The 19,658-nt window shown below is 38.7% G+C and overlaps 1 protein-coding gene across 1 annotated transcript in view; it reads right to left on the bottom strand.

The window, feature by feature from the left end:
• The window catches only part of GPR158 (G protein-coupled receptor 158), a 205,973-nt gene that overhangs the window by 94,279 nt on the left and 92,036 nt on the right, over nucleotides 1-19,658 (bottom strand). Inside the window, exon 4 of the mRNA XM_049798758.1 lies at nucleotides 15,560-15,777. Coding sequence (XP_049654715.1) covers nucleotides 15,560-15,777 — 218 coding nt within the window. The remainder of the gene's footprint in view (nucleotides 1-15,559; nucleotides 15,778-19,658) is intronic.

Here is a 19,658-nt window from a genome sequence, read left to right as displayed (position 1 = left end):
GGCTCTGCTAAAGGGTCATAAATAAATGCTTAACAATTATTTGCAGGAGGGAAATTAAAAAAACCCGTAGCCAGCTAAGTTGCATCAAGTGTAACAAAACAAAAAGCTAAAAAGATGGATAAACAAGCATAGAAGCTACTGCATTTCAATTCTCTGTGGTCCTAAGCAATCCAGGAAATACAGCAGCATTAATTAGCATTGGATTTCTGAATGTCATCACACAAAGTCAGTGAAATGAATGTCAAAGTATTTTCAGAGAGGAGAAAAAAGAAGAAATTAAAAGCCATAATAAAATTAAAGTCATTCTGTATCTGCTACATTGTATATTATTGAATTAGCAGAACTGTAGACTTTGGTGTCAGTCCAGGAAGACTGCAGATTTCTCCAGGGCCACATGTCACTGTGTATTATACAAGCATGGTACCATGGAAACCTAGCAAGGGGAAAAGGTTGGCATATTTTGCTTTTTTTTCACTTTCATTAAACAGTTCTGCCACTTTCACAATATAACGAACAACCTAGTTGGGCTATGATTTCAAGAAAATTTCCTTTTGCAAAGGTGGCTTAGCACCAGAATGTGACCTTGCCTTACAGATAAACAAGGCCTACAAGAAATTACTAGAAAAAAATGAAGACATATTTTGTCTTTGATCTCAACTTTGAATACAACACATTCATACTTACTAAACTGTAAAGGATATCTACCACTCAATGTACAGCTGGAAAGCACATATGGATACATGACAGAACAATACAGAAGCAAGGAAACAGAGAACAGATACAGGTTTGCCCTGCTGTGCTAAGCTCATGCATTTGAAGTGACTAGATAAATTACTACACAAAAGTGTCTCAAAACAAGTGAAACAAAAGCTTAGCTAAATGTACATGTGATGGCGGTGCACTCGCTCTCTGGTGCTCCCAGGAGGGGTAGCTCTGGCATGACCCTGTAGTGCAGGTCTGGCAGATCCATCGTACTCTACACATGAGGACACAAGAGATGTGATGGGAAGTTACTGGATTGTATTCCCAAATCTGTCTCTTACTTCTCTGAAAACCTTTCCTGTTCAAATTCTCATTTCCTGGTATAGGTGGTTCTTTACTTCTATCAAACAACAGAAGGAAGAGGAGATTTTGTCAAGTTCTGAAGTGGAGCTGGTTGAAATGTTTTATTACCAGTTCCTTTTCTTACTAAAATATGCCTTCACAGCAAAGAAATTTTTTCAGTATGACTATATTTTTGCTTTCAGTTCCATATGCTGTGCTTCTAAAGCACATTGAACCTTTTTCCTGCCTCTTATCCCATGTAACTTTTCCCAATTACAAACACATTGTTACCTCTTTCAGTGAAGAAGCTTTGTGGAAAAACTCAAGTGCTAATTTTCAAAAATTTTATTTCACTTGAAATTTACTTTTAAGAAATAGAATATAGAGATCTTTCTGTCCCTGAGGTTGAACTACAGAGAGCAAGATGTTTGACTCCTCTATTAAGAGACAAAAGCTGGACCTGGCAGCTGCCAGACAGCCACTGACATTAAGGAGAGCAGATAAGAGTGGAACTGCATTTCTTTGTGGTGGTTATCTTAACACTGTTTGCACCTGGACAAGGACTACTAGGGACTAAAGAATGGCACAAAAGCAACTGGAAGGAGTCCCCTGAAGCCTGTTAGGTACCCTGGAATGGTGCTGTCATGGTTTCTTTATTTTCTTAATAACAAATTCAGGGACTGATTAGGATTGCTACCCAGGAAAATGGAAATTTTGAATGCCGTAACAAGGCTATACTTTAATTTTATTATTGTTGGTTTATGTGCAAAATTCAAGCAATTCATTCCCAGGTAACTGCAGGAAACACTCTTCACTTCAAGGGAGGAAGAGTTGTACCTCTTTTGAAAATTTCTTTGTAAAATAATCAAGGTGAAATCCTGTGTCCCATTCAACATCTTACCACACTGACAAATACTTTTAATGATAATTGTTCTATTTGAATAATAGCCTCATAATAGAATATGTATTGCAAACACAGTACATTTCATAGCAAAGGCCAATTTTCCAAAGATACAGTTATGTGCTGCCACTTAAGCTATATTGGCAAATTGTCAGAATTTTCTTGTATTTGCAGGTTTTGTGCAGTACTCCTAAACCAAATAAATATAATCCTCATGTTTTTTCATTTCCCTTTAATGAATACTTACACAAAGGTCAATTTTTTTTCTATTATTAGTTATAGCTGAGCTCAAAAAGAATATAATTATTAAATTTATTTTTTATTTGAAAAAAAAATCAGGAAAAGCAAAGGTCAAGCAGCCATCAATCATAAATCAATTTCACTAAAAGTGCACAAGATGTCAGGGATCCAAGAAATCCCCAAATACTTTATTTTTCAATTCATGTGGCCCTTGATCCTTTCTGTTATACAAGTAACAAAACCCATTACGATATATCACAATGAAGATAAGGTGTTCTGCATTTTGAAACATGGGTCCTGCTGCATATAAGTTGCACTACCCCAACTACAAGACAGGTAGTTGAAAAAACAGTGTTTGTTGGTAAAGAACCCTCACAGTGAAAATGGTTAATGTCCCAGGGACATCTTTTCTTATAAGAGCAGGAATACCTTCCTCAGGGACATACTCTTTAGATCAAGATAACTGGTTCTCACCAAATAGCAATGAATAAGTAGCTGAAGGAAAATCAGTAATGAGGTAAATAATGCCTAAGTTCAGTTCCAGTCTATTCACATCCTTATGGTTAATTTAAAAGCTGAATATGTAAAATGACAATCATCAAAACTCTGGATGACTTAAAGTGCCTGTTTCACTAGGCTATGCATTCAATTAATGCAGAAATGAAATGAAAGGAAGATGCAAAGGCATTATGGTCTTCAAGAATAAAATGCACTTTAATATTGATAGTTGTTTAATCAGCAAGAGATCAAACGGAATATATAAAAAATCTGATGGAATACAAAACCAAATTTCATGAGCAGGAGGTGGGGCTCAGTGAGCATGTTCCCCTGATTTAGTTTACAAATAGCTTCAGAATACCTGAACTGAATTTCAGCTTTCTTATTCAACATGACATCATCTATTACAGAATATAATACCACAGCTCACTAGAACAGTCTGTATAAATCACAGTTCAATCATGTAGAAATAGTTTATGATAAATTAGAGGAGAAGAAAACAGCCTGACTGCAAAGCTCAAGATTCATGATATCTCAGAGGAAACAAACTGAGAATGATGTAAGAGAAGGGTTAGAATTAATCTGATAAAGAGAAAAAAAATCTCATTATTCACATGACTGAGAAGGAAAATGAACAATAGATTAAGATCATTATAGTATAGTTTCAAATCAAACAAAACCTCATAATTCTAAGGATTTTAAATCCAACTCCAGTTTATTTTATTCACTTTTACTTTACAAGAGCCAAGTGGCTAAACCACTCCAAACTAATAGCTTGTAATTGGATCTGAGAAATGCTGATGCCCAAAATGGTGAGATTTTTCAGCTCTTCATAATTTATTACACTAAGTAATCTCTCATTAAGTTTAGATCATGGATTGTATGTTTCACCGCAAATAAAAGCACATTTGCCTTTGAAGGAAATATTGCTATGTATAACTTAATTATTCTTGCTACCACTGTATTGCTGAAAGCCCCAGCACCAGATCAGCCTCAAGTTACCGTGGACCCTGCACAAGGAGAAGTAAAAAAGACTGTCCTTCCTCCACAAAGTTAAGAATTTAAGATAAGGGACAACAGACAGATAGGACAGATGGGAAGAACAATGGAACAACAAGGCAATATCACATATCGTAACAAGCAATCAATAGTCCCAGCCTATCAGTATCCCACCTGTAGTCACGTATTTTGTCAGCACTTAAATCTGAAGACATGATACGGAGAGCAGGGGATGCTCTCAAAAAGCATCTACCAAGCATGAGGAAAGTATGGAGGGAACAAGGGGTGGTTTTTGAAAAATGTAATAAGATGATGATTATGATGGAGGCTGGTGTTGACACTTCTGCGTCAAAGAAATGCCATCAAGAGAGAAAAGCTCATGTGGGAGTTCAAAAACCAAGAGGTATAGCTCACGTACGTTGTCAACAAGGAGATGCAATGAGGACAACACAAAGTGGCAGGACAGAAAATCATTTGTAGCATCATTTTGAATAGGTAGGAGCAGGCCATGAATGCATTTGCCAAGGCCAGCTCCAAGGACATTGTGGTAGTCAAGAGACAAGATAACAACCTGAGACAAGAATTTTAGGTCTGTGGACCAGCAGAAAACATGTATTAAAAGGGAACTCAGAAGGAGTTCAGTAAGGCTTAGACATAGCCGGAGGCAAAGTGAGCTCCAGAGTCCAAACTGATGTTAGATAACAAGCATGTTGCTAGAGTAACTAAGAAAGCAGTAGCTGGGATGTCTTAGAGGGAAGCAGGAGGAGATCAAGGTTTCTTTTCAGCTATATAGATATTGATGAGAAGATGTCACAGAAAAATGTCAAGATTTTTTTCCAGACAGAAAGAGGCACAGCTGGGACAGGGAAGGCAGAAATCAATATGACTGTTCACAGCACGAAGTCCTAAAAAGAAGCTAACAGCAAAAGGCTGCTGCTTGTGAGCTATAAACCTTCACCTTTCACCCAAAGAAATGAAGAAAAGAATGAAAAACAGGCATATTTTTTAGTCTGAATGATGTGTTCAGCTTCCACCACATGATATGGCCAAAACAACACATAAAAAGTAGCACATAAAGTTTCTCTGAGGATGCTAACATTAAATAAAGCTTTTACAATAAAAAAAAAAAAATCAGTAAAAACTGCAAGACTTTTCCTAGAATAAGGTTTCCAATACAGTTTTATTTCTGATATTTGAAAGTTTTCATACTACATTTCTTTTTGATATTGTTTGTTTTCCCAGTTTCTTAAACTATTTCTTCCTACTCTGAGTGAAACTTTTTAAAAAAATTATTTTCTCATCTTCAAATGTGCTTCTGCTTAGTTATACTGGTTTTCAGCGTCAAAATGGGGTCCAGACACTGGCACCCTGGAATGCAAATCCCAGCTGCATCAAAAAACACATTTCAATCTCCAAACCTTGGCCAAATGCTTTTCCCAGAGACAAAGAGCTCATCAAGCAAATGAAATTTTGCACTATGAAAGCACTATGAGATTCTGCAAGCCTTCCTGGTTGCGAAGTCCCTCCACAAATTGGGCTCATGCTTGGAATAATTCTTCTGAGCCTATACACTTAGACCCTTAAAACAAAAAGAAAGGCCTACTTCAGACAGAATTCTGCTCTTGGAGAGGGAGGCATGCCAAAAACCTTGTGCAAACCACCAGGGACTTTTCTATTGCTATTGATTGTACAAGGAAGGTTCACAGAAGCATACAACTCCAAGACAAATAGCAGGATAAATAAATAATGTCGCTGTTATTCTGCTGACATGATAGGAAGTCCCCTCCCAGCAAATCTGTAAATGCCCATTCACAAACCCAAATGAAACTTCAGGTAAATGCAACTGTCCTGAAGTTACTGCATCAAAGAATCAGTGGGGAAAGCTTATTCCCTACAAGAGCCAAAAATACAAGGCTCAGCAAGAATCAAAGACAGAGAGTAACAGACAACCAAAAATCTTAGCAGTTTGCTCAGTTTAATTTCTAGCTCTGAAACAGCTTTGGAAAAATTATTCTATGCTGTAATAGTTCTCGTTGTTGGAAAATATATGCTGAAATTAAAGGATTCGATTACCTTTATTTTACATAATTTATTTTAAAAGTATAAATCATAGTGTAATACAGTTAAACTTACATATGACTTCAAGGCTAGTACAGCCTTGTCTATGGTGACAGCTATCTCCTGGCCAGCACCCTACACTGCAAGTGCACTACTATCGTCTCCATTAATTTGAACTTCGGGGCTCTATGTTGTAGAGTTTTGTGGAGTATTGGTTGAACAGAAGATGACAATGATTCATAGATTGCAGGGTCTTAAATAGCAAGACATCAAGGTTAAGAAAGTAAAGGCCAGGAATCAGTCTCAATGCCAAAGTGGGGCAAATGTGTCATAGTCCATGGATGATTCGCATCACTTCAAAGGCAGTGCACTCCCTGATAAACCATGTATGTTTTCCAGATGGTCCCTAAGGTGCTGTGTAATTCAACTCTGTGGAGACAAATGTTGGCTTATGTCGTGGCTTAAGCCCAGCTGCTAACAAAGCACCATGAAGCTGCTTGCTCACTCCCCCACCCCAGCCCTGGTGGGATGAGGAGAAAATATAAAGAAAAGCTTGTGGGTCGAGACAAGGACAGGGAGGGCTCACTCCCCACTTATGGTCACAGGCAAAAGACAGGCTCAACTTGGGGAAGTTAATTTTTGGGGAAGAAACAAAACCAATTTAATTTAGTACAAATCAAAACAAAACAAGGCTATTAGGAAGTAAAACCAAACCTTAGAACACCTTCCCTCCACCCCTCCCTCCTTCCCAGCTCAACTCCACTCCCGGTTCTCTCTACCTCGTCCCCCCCGGCAGCGCAGCAGGACGGGGAATGGGGGTTGGGGTCAGATCATCACACGTTGTCTCTGCCGCTCCTTCCTCCTCAGGGCGAGGACTTCTCACCCTTCCCCTGCTCCAGCGTGGGGTCCCTCCCACAGGAGACAGTCCTCCACGAACTTCTCCAACGTGAGTCCTTCCCATGGGCTGCAGTCCTTCATGAACTGCTCCACCATGGGTCCTTTCTGCAGACCGATCTTCAGTCACAGACTGCTCCAGCGTGGGCTTTCCCATGGAGTCACGGCCATCTTGGGGGGCCTCCGCTCCCCCACTCCCCTCCATGGGCTGGGGGGGGACAGCCTGCCGCCTCACCACAGGCTGCAGGGCATCCCCTCCTCTGGCGCACCTCCTCCACCTCCTTCCTCACTGACCTCGGTGTCTGCAGAGGGGTTCCTCTCACATTCCAATCCCCCCACTCACTATCAGTTCCCCTTCTTAAATCTGTTCTCCCAGAGGTGCTACCGCCTTTGCTGATGGGCTCGGCCTTGGCTAGAGGAGGGTCTGACTTGGAGCCAGGGAAGCTTCTAGCAGCTTCTCACAGGAGCCACCCCTGCAGCTCCCTCCCCTGCTACCAAAACCCCTCCACACAAACCCACAACAGCTTAATATAAAGCTATATAGAGGAGATTGTAGCTTTTGAATCCTTAGAGCTACTGTTGAGTACTGATGAAAAGACATTTTTAAGACCTACCTTGTACATTAGGGGTAGACTGTCCAGTGAACACTGTATACATCATTATCTCTTGTTAATGAGACTAACTGAAATCAGCCAACATAATTTATATCTAGATCTTTATTTTCTTCACACTTGAGTTTTTCATTAGGCCTAAAGTGTCTACAGTGGAACTAGGTTTATGTTTCTATTCACAAGTACTTAATTCCTCTAAACCATGTATTAGAATGCAAATATACAGAGATGTGAAACCTTCGGGCATATGAAGTGAATGCCACAACACCCTGCAAACACAGGGCAATACCACCATCACAGCCATGCCTACCAACGTCTGCTGTCTTTGGGAACTCCAGCAGCCAGTACGTCATCTCTGAATCCCAACTGCTGCCGCAGGCTAACAGCCTCTGCACTTCTTATCTTTTCAATATGGCACCTGCAATTATTTATGTGAGAGTTAAAAAATTAGAGCGTCCCTAAAGGCGTATCTTAACTAGGCAGAAAAACAGTAAAGGACATTTTATGAGTTCTGTTTTATGAATAAAGGAAATGAGAATTCCACTAAAACAACAACATCGCCAAAAAGCTGCACACCTCAAGACTGCAATAAACTTCCCTAAGAAATCACAAGAAACTAGGTTCTCACTGTGGGACATGATGAAGAAAGGGTGTATAATGCACCGCACAGAATGTGTGTATGCTGAGTGAACTGTCAGGTATGCCCACCAGCACAGCATGTAAAGGCAGCTGCTCCATCTGCGCAAGATCTCTTCCCTCTATCAAGTTTCCACTTCAGCTGAAATGTCAGAAATTGATGTCTAGGGAGAAGAAGGCAGAATGTGCACCAAAGATGAAAGGCATCCAGGCATAAGCCCATCAAGATGCCACTGTAGAGTTAAAAAAAAAAAAGAAGAAAGGATTGGCTGATTTACATTAGCAAAAAAGGTATGTTTGCAAAGCCAGCATGCTTTAATATTTAAAGATGTATCACACATCAATAGCCTGTGATTATCTCACTCTGAATTACTGCATCCTATCATGGCTGCAGTAAGGGAGAAAAGACGTTCTTGATTTCTCAGTATTAGAAAGGGCAACTACAGCATTAATTTGCATGGTGCCTTTCCATCTATGTGCAGTTTTGCGCAGTGTTTAAAATTCCATTGTTTAGGGACTATCTTCATGGTTTTGAAATCATATTTAGCAGAAAACTTAAATGTATTTACACTAAATGGAAAAATATGAAAGTGGTGGCATAGAATATCTAGCTACCCTGAACTCCAAATACTGGAAATCTGTATTCAAGAGAGCGTAAAACCCATATAAAAAGTCAGTTGTTGTTATTTGCCACATTTCCATCAAGAGAGGTAAAATTATTTATTCTTGTCAATAATTAGCCATGTGGTCTTGTTAACTGTGAGTTTTTTCCTTGATCAGTGTTCCAGATATATATTTTTCTCCTCTCATTAAATGTATTTGTATTTCTGTATTTCCAACAGTTCTTGAGTGTTCAGAAATGGGGGGGGGGGGGGGGGGGGGACGGGGGACGGGGGACGGACACAGACAAGTACAATAAAAGGTAGTTTAGTTATAAATTTCTAATATTTGGGCCTGGAAATGGCCTCAAATGGGGCAAAGACCTTCATTTCAATGGCCTCTATCACAGTCCTTCATCACTGTTAATGCCATATGGCAACATCATTCCAAACTGCTGTTTTGAAGACTCTCCTCTAAGCACTTTTTCCATTATTTTTCAGAGCTGAAAACAACCTTTTCCAAGTGTGCTGGTTGCTGTCAGTTTTACCTTGATGTGCTGGATTTATACCCAGAGATGCTGGCCACAGATACATTAGGAAGATGGAAAGACCAGATCCCCCAAGGGTTTCCTCCTGCGTGTGCCTGCAGTTCCCCTACCCACATTCTCATCCCTCCTTCATCACTGAAGTAGCAATTAGCTTCTTCCATGCTACGACTGAGATCAGCTTCTCTGGTCTTTTTGCCAGTAGTGGTTCTTAGCATTTATTAAGAGCACTTACGATTCCCACAGCAGTTGTATTCTACCTGACAGCTCCATGTTTGAGTTGGTATGACACTATGCAAAGGTCAGTTATTTTCAGCTCTTCTTTCTCATTAATTTGAAAAGGCAGCTGATAACTGATGAACTCTTTAGGTTCTTTGCAGGTGATGTCCTTCCACTGTCCAGTACTTTTATAAGAAAGTGTTTACAACACAGCTTGTTTCCTCTCTAAGGCTGTGGTAGGTATATAGCCCTTGAAATCCTATGCTAACTTTGAAGTAAAAAAATAAAAAAATCTGTTTTTTATTTATATTTATTTAAACATTCTGTTTCTTTCTGGTGCCATATAGCTTTGCTACCCTTACATAGCATGTAATCAGTACTGCAGTTTCATCAGTACTCCCTGTTTGATCTCTCCGTTGGCTCATATAAAACTACTCACATAGATGAATTCTTCTATTTTGTTGATGCTTTTTCTTACAAAATCACTGTTCATCTTCTCATTTTTGAGAGTATTTGTTTTAGCATCAGTGATTTCTGTCATTGCCTAGCCAGCTAATTTTATTAGCTTAGCCTCATACTTTTTGGATGTGTTTTTAGTAGTAATGTTTGCATTATCCAGTCAATAATAATGCCACAGCACACAAGGATGTTTGCTAGTGTTCACCTTGAGCTGATTTGTTTCTTAGTTGTTCAACTTAGACAATGTTTTGCACCTCTGTATGCAGCTGTGAAGATCTGATTCTGTAGGGCTGAAGGTTGTTCTGCAAGATCCTCTCATAGTCTTGTCAAAGCCTTTTGAAAACCAAACAACTAAGAGGAGCCTATTCCTTTGTATACTCCTCTACAATTGCTAGGACACATATCTAGTCCATCCAAAGTGCTGAGAGACTCAGTTGAGCCTGTTCCTTGTTTTGCATCCAGTGTCCCTTTACCTCTCTTACACTGCAGAAGCCTCAACATCTCCCCATCTGCAGTATTCAGCAAGATCAAGATCACCCTGTCAGGGCAGTCTAATAAAACTCCGATGTTTCCACTATTGAGGAAAACTCTTTTTCCCAGGCTTCACTGCACAACTCCCTCAGTGTCAAACTGGTGCTGTCAGGTGTCATCAACTTTTCTGACGGGTTTTCATGCATTTCCATCTCACAGGAGTTTTTCAGCCTCTTGCAGCTTGCATTAATGCCAGGCTCAGGGTTTTCAGCGTTCACTACTGCTTGGCATGAGGGTTGTCTAGAATAGGTAAAAATTTCTTTGAAGTGATCAGCACAGCTGTTTTCCCTTCTGTATTAGCTGTTAATATTTTTTCCTTTTTTTTCTTTGTTTGGCATATTTCATCCATTTACTCTCCTGCTGAAATGCCTTGTCTTTTCCCATTATAGCAGTGGCATCTGCTTTATCTGTCATCTTTTTCTGTCTTTTTCCTACAATGCTTTTCACTAGTGGTTTAGCTTCTGCTACTCCTTTTGTACCTTCTTCCTGATTTTTTTAATTCTTACCATTTTGGAGTTCTCTCTTCTCTTGGCAAAGGGCCACATTTTCTGCCTGTGATTTTCTCCAGTTATGACTCTTGCAGTTTAATAACATTGCTGCTGAGCTAATCTTGGGGCAGCTGAGTCACTTTCACCTGTGTTTGACAAAGCCTCAAATGAATTCCTCAGCATCGATCTGAGCTTTCTCACAGTATCTTTCCGCAGTTTCATTTTGTGCTGTTTGCCAATGCTGACTACGGCTTGAAGTCACTAATTTGCAGTTTCATTTACATGTTGGCAATGCCACGATTTTGGTCAGTGGTACCAGCGATAGTTTGGAGTAACTGTGTCTCAGACAAATGAGTTGAATTTTGTTTTGCCACCTATCTTACATGCAGGTCTACATGAGTAACTACAATGCTTTCAAGAAGAGGCATGAAATCTAACTTAATGACTCTTTGCCAGGAGAACAAAAGAATGGCTTTCTGATTCAGACTCTAGTGTCCTACCTCAGGTCATGGCCTGTGCTGCATTATTAAAGGAGAACACCAGAGAGTGATCCTTCCTGGTCTATCTTCCCAGTTTCGAACAATAAAAATTATGGACTTCCTGCACCAGATATTTCACCAAAACCGCTGTGTTTAAACAGCCAATAATGGAAATATCCTTCATGATTCCTTCTAATCTCTATTTGAATTGATTTATACTTTGGGATCCATGATATTCTTTGCCAATGAGTGACATAAAGCAACTAAAAGTTGTGTAAAACACCTACTTGGTTTTTTCTAACCACTTGAGAGATCCCTTGAACACCATCTAGTGATATCTGAAGAGGAACCATGAATATTTGTTCACATGTCAACATCTCCCCGTCTTACATGATTTTATACCATATTTCCTGCACTACCTTTTCCTCTGTCATCTCTTGGTCACCTACAACAAGTGTAGCTCACCTAGCCCCTTGAGATCATAATTTTTAAGAGCTTTTGGTGGTGGACCTTGGAAAAAGTACTCTCATATCCACATACTCATAATCCACCTTCACAGAGCTATAAATATATTTATACAGCATCACATTCTCACAAAAGCACTTTCCACTTTAATCCATGGACCTAGTAGTTCTAATTTTTATTACCATTTCTATGAATTTGCAAGCATGTAAGCTGGACCTACTGATCTTTAGTTCTTGTCACCATTACAGGAAGTCTTTACAAACATAGATGTCACATTTCCTATTTTCCATTCCTCCTCCACTGTTACTAATGTAAGCAGTAGCTTACTCCACAGTAAATAATTCAGCAGTTTTGTAGAGGAGTTCTTTCAGAAGTCTGAAGAAGAGGACTCTTTAGAGGAACCTTTAGAAGTTCCAAAAGAAGAGACTGAAAACTTCAGAGACTTCTAAAGGTTTCTCTAAAGAGAAGCCTGGATTTTAGAAGCCAGTCATCTGGCTTGCTATAGGCTTTGCCTATTTATTATCATTTATTTTGTGAAGATCTTTCACTCATGGAATCACTTTGGTTGATATTTACCAGGTTTCCCTGTAGATCATTATTATTACATCCTAGGTCAGTAATAAAGATCATGTCAAAATGAAAGTCGTGTTGTCACATTCTGTCAATAACACTTTGGCAGTAATTGTTGAAAACATCTCTGTTCTCTTTGCTATGTTTTTTGGAAGTGGAGCAGTAGATCTTTTACCAATGGTTGATCTTCTAGTAACTGGCTTGGATCTAGCATATATTCTGCACTGTTGATGAAACTAAGCTGATGAGTGACTCTTCCACAGCAGTTTCCATTATAAGTACTGCTTGGTCATAATATGTGCAACCACTATGATCTCAATAGCTGAGATACTACTTCTCTAAAATACTTCTGATCTGCATCTGCTCTTAGTGATATGTTGATTTTTCTTGAGACCAGGGTTGTCACTTCCATCACAATCTAAAGGGTCTTTATGGACCTTTATCATTCTTTGTCTGAATTATTGTACTCACAGTATCACAGTCAAGGTGCTAGGGGTGTTTCTTCCCAAGCTGCTTTCTGTTGGCAGACCTTAAGTTTTCAGGACCTTAGCTTTCTGAAGTTAGTATTTACCAGGAGCCTCCATGAACTACAAGCATTAAGTAGTGTTTTGCACAGTCACTTTTACCAGAGTGGTAACCTGATCCCATTTGTCTTTCCATTTTACTGAGCTCATTTTACTGATTAACAACTGTACCAAAATGCCATGTATCTACTCTTCATTCTTTTCAGCACTGGGGCCTTAATGTAGCATTTTTTATTCTTAACCCCCACCTTTTGCTCTTTTAAAGACTTTGAAGATTGTTCCTTGATATGGTAGCAGTACAATTCTTTCTGTTAAAATGCTATATTAAAAATTACTTTTTCTAACTATTTTAATATTGTGGTGTCATACGTGGGAGAGAATCCAAAAAATGCTCTTCTCTGACACCCACCCAGCACAATAGAAATGAGCAGTTTAACATGGTAACTTTAATCATAGACAGATATACTAACCTAATTGAGGTTTGTTTCACTAGCAGTTGGAAATTCTCAAAATGCAGATATTCTGAATATATTTCAATATCTGTTCTTTTCTTTTCATGACTTTCCCCCCCTTGGTGGAGAGTACACAGTCAGTTAATAGTTTTCTTCCTTCACTCCAAACTTCTGTCATTATCCAATGTAACCAGCAGTTTTCTTACGTAAATACTCATTGTTCTCAGTATGTTTGCCCTTCATACAGCTTCTCATTTCATGGTAATCACACAAGATCTTTTTCTTTTTAAAATCATGCTGTACCAACAAGATAAAGAACATAAAAGGAATCCAAGAAAAAACTGAGCTGAATGACATGAAAAGCAATGGAACATCTATTTATCATTTTCTACTCCTTGAAAACATCGATCATACAGGAAAGGATTGTTAATCACCATATTACTTTTCTGTCATTTTTCCTCACCTTTTCCTTGTGAGAGATACATTTAGAGCAAAGTTAACTCTCTTCTAAGGTACAAAAACTATAATTGAATACAACTCTGTCCAACTGAATGAAATGCAATGTACCAAAGGCATTACTTTTCTTTCCAGAAAAAAGAACGTTTTGGTGTATGTCTGGTTCTCACTCCTTCAGATGTCATGATGTCTAATGGTAAGAGGTAATCTGGAAAAAAATGAGCTCAAACTTTTTCACAAAGTGGGAAAAGTTTTTTAGAAACAAGGAAAGATATGTATATGCCTCTTTGGTATTGCTTTGATATTAAATATTCAGATCCCATCTGGTTCTTTACTCATAGCCTACTTTGGAGCAATGACTAATCATCACAAAAGTAAAAATGCACCTTTCATTACTAGCAGGTTTTGTGAAATATGAGATTTCTGTAGTATGTTTAATAAAGATCTATCTTTTTTTTACTGTAGTGGATACATATATCAGAACATATGTAAGTGTGCAAGTGCAAGAGTGTATGCAATTTTACACACCTCTGATCTCAAACTATTTATGAGAAAATACAGAAATTTCTTATAAAACAATCGGTATTTCAGTGTGGAAAAAAACAATCAAGCCAAACTTGCAACAGCTGCATATGAGGTAATCTACTCAGTTCACTTTGTACATCTAGAGAGTAAAGTTTTTACTCACAAGGAATGCTTCTCTCATGATGTTGTCTATGACTTTAAAAGCAAGTAACATTACCATGCGGACTAAAACCTCGCAAAATTGGAATAAAGTTCTTCTGCAAAGTTACTGCTAAGCAACTAAACACATGCCTACAATAGACTTCTTCCATAATGAAAAACTTCATAAATACTATTAAGTCTGTAATTTGAATCATTTTATGCAATATCATTAAATACAAATACTCTGTCAGAAACAGAAGAGAAAAAAAAAAAGAATGTTACTGCTCATTCTGTGATTTCCTGCCAGGATATTAAAGTCTTTCAAAATGAGCCATGCATTTGTAACACAGACACTGCAGGATTAGGAAGACTGTGGGATCAAGTGTTCCAAAAACCAAAATGGAAATGCTTATCTAGTTATGGAAAGTGGATGAAGCTATTAATTTCAACAATGTAGCATACTGTGTGCACACCTACGTCTCCCAAATTTAAGTAGTGAATATGTGCCAGCTTCAATTCATTTTTTTTTAGTAAATTGGAAGTTTCAGAGATTATCCTGTGTTTATTGAGGCAACAGTGAGATTCCACAAGTTCTTACATGTTAAAAGATTTTGAGTGAGGTAAATGCAGAAAGTTCATTAGGTTAGTACATAAAACATATCCGTAGCTTGCATCAGCAATTTACAGACACTCCTTAATATATTCATACTTAGAGGAAAAAAATCTTTAACCATAGAATCAAGTTTAAACTCTCTAGGAACTAGAATTACTTGGAAAGATTTTTCTTTGATGTAATTATTTTCCAGCTAGTCTCGTAAATATACTGAGGCTAAACATCTTTCCCAGCAGTGGTAAAACAGAAACTTTCAAGATTCCGAGACTATAAATACCCACATGCCTCCTTAGATACCTGCATAATTGGCCAGATTTTCCAAAATTACTTCTAACATAATAGGTTTCCTTGATTTTTGCTAACCATCTATAAATGTAAGCAGATTTCATTGGGAGACACAAACTGCTCAGCGTTTTTTTCAAAAACTACATAAACAATTTAGGTACGTCCACACCTAAAGCGAAGTATTCTGGTTTGGAAATCCCATCCTCTCCTTGAGTTGAGCTCCTTACCCGAGTACTCGACTGTCAAAATGAGAAGCTATACACCTAACATAAATGAGTCTGTACCACACAATGGGCAGGAATATCAAAGTAAACCACATCTGCTTACCTTTGCCTTGCGAAAATGGTAGACTACCAGCATGCTTATGAAGTCCAGCAGCATACAGAGCGTTTGGAACGAGATGATAGCCAGCCGTAAATACTTGTCCTCCTGTGCATAGCAGGGAGTATCATCTGTACAGTAAGAACATCCTTCCCTGCAAGGTAGGCAGGTGTAGACTTCCTCTGACAATTCACCACCAGAAAAGCGATTTTCTGCATCCTTTCCTGAAAGTACCAGAAGGGTAAGGGGAGACACCTTTAGTTGTATAGGGTGGGCAGTTCATCCATACAGGAGCAAAACAGTCCTCTGCTGACTCCCTTTTCCTCCCTGTTGGCCTCTCTCATTAAGTTCCAAAATGTCTTCCCAGGGTTGCTTTTCTCATTTCACCTTCCTTTGTCACATTCAGAAAATGCAGACCAATTTAGATATGAGGGAAAGTGAGCTTATTAAATGCCAAATGCTTTCCCATTGTATTTAAAGTGGGCTAAATCTGCACAGTAAATTCTTTGAAGGAGAATTCTGAACGGGGAAAAAAATTACCTCAAAAAATTTGGGAATAAGGAAAGGATTTTACAGACACATGAACAGACTCATTAACTACTTAATGTTCACAGTACAAGCTCTGATCCTATTTCAGATTATTCCTCAATTTCATAAAGATGCTATCTAGTGAATTAATTAGCTTCAAATTAGATTAAAACCTTCTTAATTAACTCTGTCCCCAAAGCAAAACCAGTGTACTTACACTAAGTATAATTTTCTATTGTTCACAGAAGCACACCAAGAAACCAGGAAAACCTATTGGCAAGTTAATATTTTGTCCACAAAAAACAGTGATTCTTGAGCTGACATCTCATCCATCAAAGTGAACCCACTACAGGAGGATTGCTACTTTTTCTGATCCATTAACACTTGCCCATAACGCCCTGTAACACTGCTTACCCTACAGGCAATGCATGGAATAAAAAGGTGAAAGAAAAAGGGGGCAAAAAAGAATATTGTTAAATAAGAAGGAAAATTGAATTTGCTGAAATGTTTAATATATGTTTAATAAACATATATAATATGTTTGTTAAATGTTAATATATATGTAGTATATACTAATATAACAAGAAAATGTGGCTGAAGCCAAATCAATGGTGTACCATGTGCGATAACTTCTCTCGCTTTTTACAAGACTAGAGAATTGCTCTAATATCTTTGATCAAAATACTCCTCTGTCAGTGAAAGTAGTAAATCATGCACTGTTTAGTCTTAACTCAAGAGACAGCCTATTCCACTGATGTAGCACATGCATATTGGCTTATGAAACTGTCTTCAGACTTTTAGCTTGAAACATTTGAAGCAGAAGGTTATTTACAAGGGTAATTATTTCTTGCTTTCTCAAATCTATGTACGAATGCGCATGAGCACACATCTGCTGAGAGGCAAAGCCTGGAAAGGGACGAAGAAGCTGTATATCTAAGTCTGTTTACTTGGCAAGCAGTTCCAGCAATGCTGTGCTCCTCATCCTCAGTGTAGGATGCTTCACTCCCGCATCCTGCAGTGAGCAAAGAACAGGCTGGTATTTCTCATGAAGACTGTGGATTTCTCTTTGGGGCTTTATTCTAAACAAAGATGTTGGAAACCTGAATATAGCAGAGTAGTGCTGACTCATGCTGGTAGCCAGATTTTCTTAGATACAAGCAGACAGCAAGAAGAGATCTTGTGTCCTTCTGACCCAGTCTGTGGGAGGCAGGAATGGAGATAGAAAATAACCACACCTGGGCATCCCAAGAAGGTGGGGAACCTCTAAGGAACACTAATCCTGAAGATAACCTAGGACTGGAACTTCTTTTCAGAGCAAACAGCCATGGACCTCAGCCCATTATCACTCCAAGAGCTTTGCCAGAAACCACCTTCTCCATATCTAACACTATATCTCTGTTTTCTAAATTACAGCTAGAGAAATGGATCCACACTGTCCTGTCAGAGAGAGAAGTCACAGTCTCCCACCTCCCATCTCCATACCCAAATCAAGAGTCAAGAGACTCCACACCCTACTGTCCGAGTCTTCCACTTCGTTTCCTCAACATGTGGACTCACGTCAACCTGCTTTTCCACCACACACCTGTTCCTTTATCATTTTTGTAAAGAGTCATCCTTCAACTAGCCCATCTCCAAAAAGATTATTTAATCTCTTTAAAACCTCACATTTCTGAGCCACACATGAGCCATTTGTTAATATGTTTTTATTGTGGTAACTAAATAATTTTCAGTGTAAAAACTTAACCACTGAAAAAATATCATTTAAAACCTAAAGTTATGAGATTACTTAAGTCATAAATATTATGTGAATATGCCTTGATAATTTTGCATGGTCCTAAACTTGATATTCTTACTTTATTTCTGAAATAGTCAACCTTGCAAATTGTTGCAAGTACATTACAATCCATTTTATCAAGCATTTTCTTATCTGAGTCATACACGGAAGTTTCTTCATGTGTATGCTCATCACATACTACAGGGATAACAGCCAATAAACAGTTGCATGTTGGAGTAAATATCCCAAGGATATGAATTCATAACACAACAGCAAGCCTTTGCTTAGATCTGTCTGGTGTCATGCTGTCTGCTGTATACAAAGGAAGATCATTGATATGCATCTCCTGCACTGCCAGCTATGACTGATTATCTTTTGACTTTGAGATGATTCTTCATTATAGCTAATAAAAGAAAGATCTAAAAAATTGGATCTACTTGAGATTTTACACAATATGATAAAGAGTTATTAGTAATCCCCATCTTTTCTTTCCTCCTTGCCAAAAAGAAAGAACATTTTTCAGATCCTCTAAAAGAAGTTCTTGGGAAAGAACTGATCATTGCATTTACCACTGACTAGGAGCTTGTTTGTCCACCCACACCCTTGCCCTGACTATGCCCTGACTATATGTTTCAGGGCACTGCTGCCCACTGCATAGTTGAACATTTCTGCCCTTTATGTCTGGCCCTGTCCCCTCACCAAAGTCAATGTAACATCAATTCAAACCATACACAGTCCAAGCCAAGCATGAAGTTACTGCCTCTTACAGACCGCTAGACATGCCTTCTCCTACCTCAGCAGCTCTTTTGGATTACATATGCCTCCTCCAGTGAAGAAAATCAGTTTTTCCTCCCAAAAAGATGGCAATAAATTTTAGACACTGGTAAAGTAGATGGACAAGAAGCCAATTCTGCTCCATGTAAGGCAGGCACGGTTTTAGCACTGACACGAATGAGATGGAAGCAAACACTGAAAGACTGTGCTCCAGGAGATCAAAATGAGGATGAGGAAGGTGTAAAAAAGTACCATCCTCAAGGAAAAAAGAAAAGAAAAAATAAATAAAATGCAGTAACAAAAAAAGGATAAAATGGAAGGAGAAAAGAACAAAGAATTGGATGAAAGCAGCAACAGGGACACAAACTAATATGAAGTATAATAAGGAAAATGCTTGAGTACTGGAAAAATAAAACAAAAAGCTTAAATGCTTCAGCTGCGTCCCCTCTATTATATTCTTTTCCTAGTTCTTCTCTCTTCTCTCCTAGTCTTATTTTTCCATCTGATCAGCCCATCTGTTTTTAAAATGGTCTCCTGAGGGTAACTCTGCATCAGCTTTGGTTCTCCTAAGCAGACTTTGCTATGCAAGGGGTGCCTCAGCAGCTGTGACATTGCCAGCTGAGACCTTTCTGCAAAGTAAGAATGGCACCACAGACTGCTAAGTGCCAGCGCAGGGATTGCTACCACCCCAAACAAAATCATCCCAGACCCCAGTCAAAACTCAGAAGATAAACACAGAAAGCACAGTGCATGCTGAGCGCTGAGCAGAACAAATGACTGATTCTGCTCCTGTTCTATAATAGAGTAAATTAGAAACAACACCAGTAGCATCAGCAATGATGCAGTAACTCAGTGTGTGTGAATGTAACTGGCCCTGCCAGCATCAAAACCTGATAATCAGCCATGGTCATAATCCTCACCCCAGAAAGGGATCACTGAAGTCAGTGACAGCCTTCATACATGCAAAGATCTGCGCATGCGAGTTCTGTTGAAGAACCAAAGATGAGGGCAAGTGTAAAAAATGGGAAT

This window comes from Accipiter gentilis, chromosome 4 (genome assembly GCF_929443795.1).
Source record: "Accipiter gentilis chromosome 4, bAccGen1.1, whole genome shotgun sequence".
In the NCBI taxonomy this organism is placed as follows: Eukaryota; Metazoa; Chordata; class Aves; order Accipitriformes; family Accipitridae; genus Astur; species Astur gentilis.
This window is presented reverse-complemented; position numbering and strand designations above follow the sequence as displayed.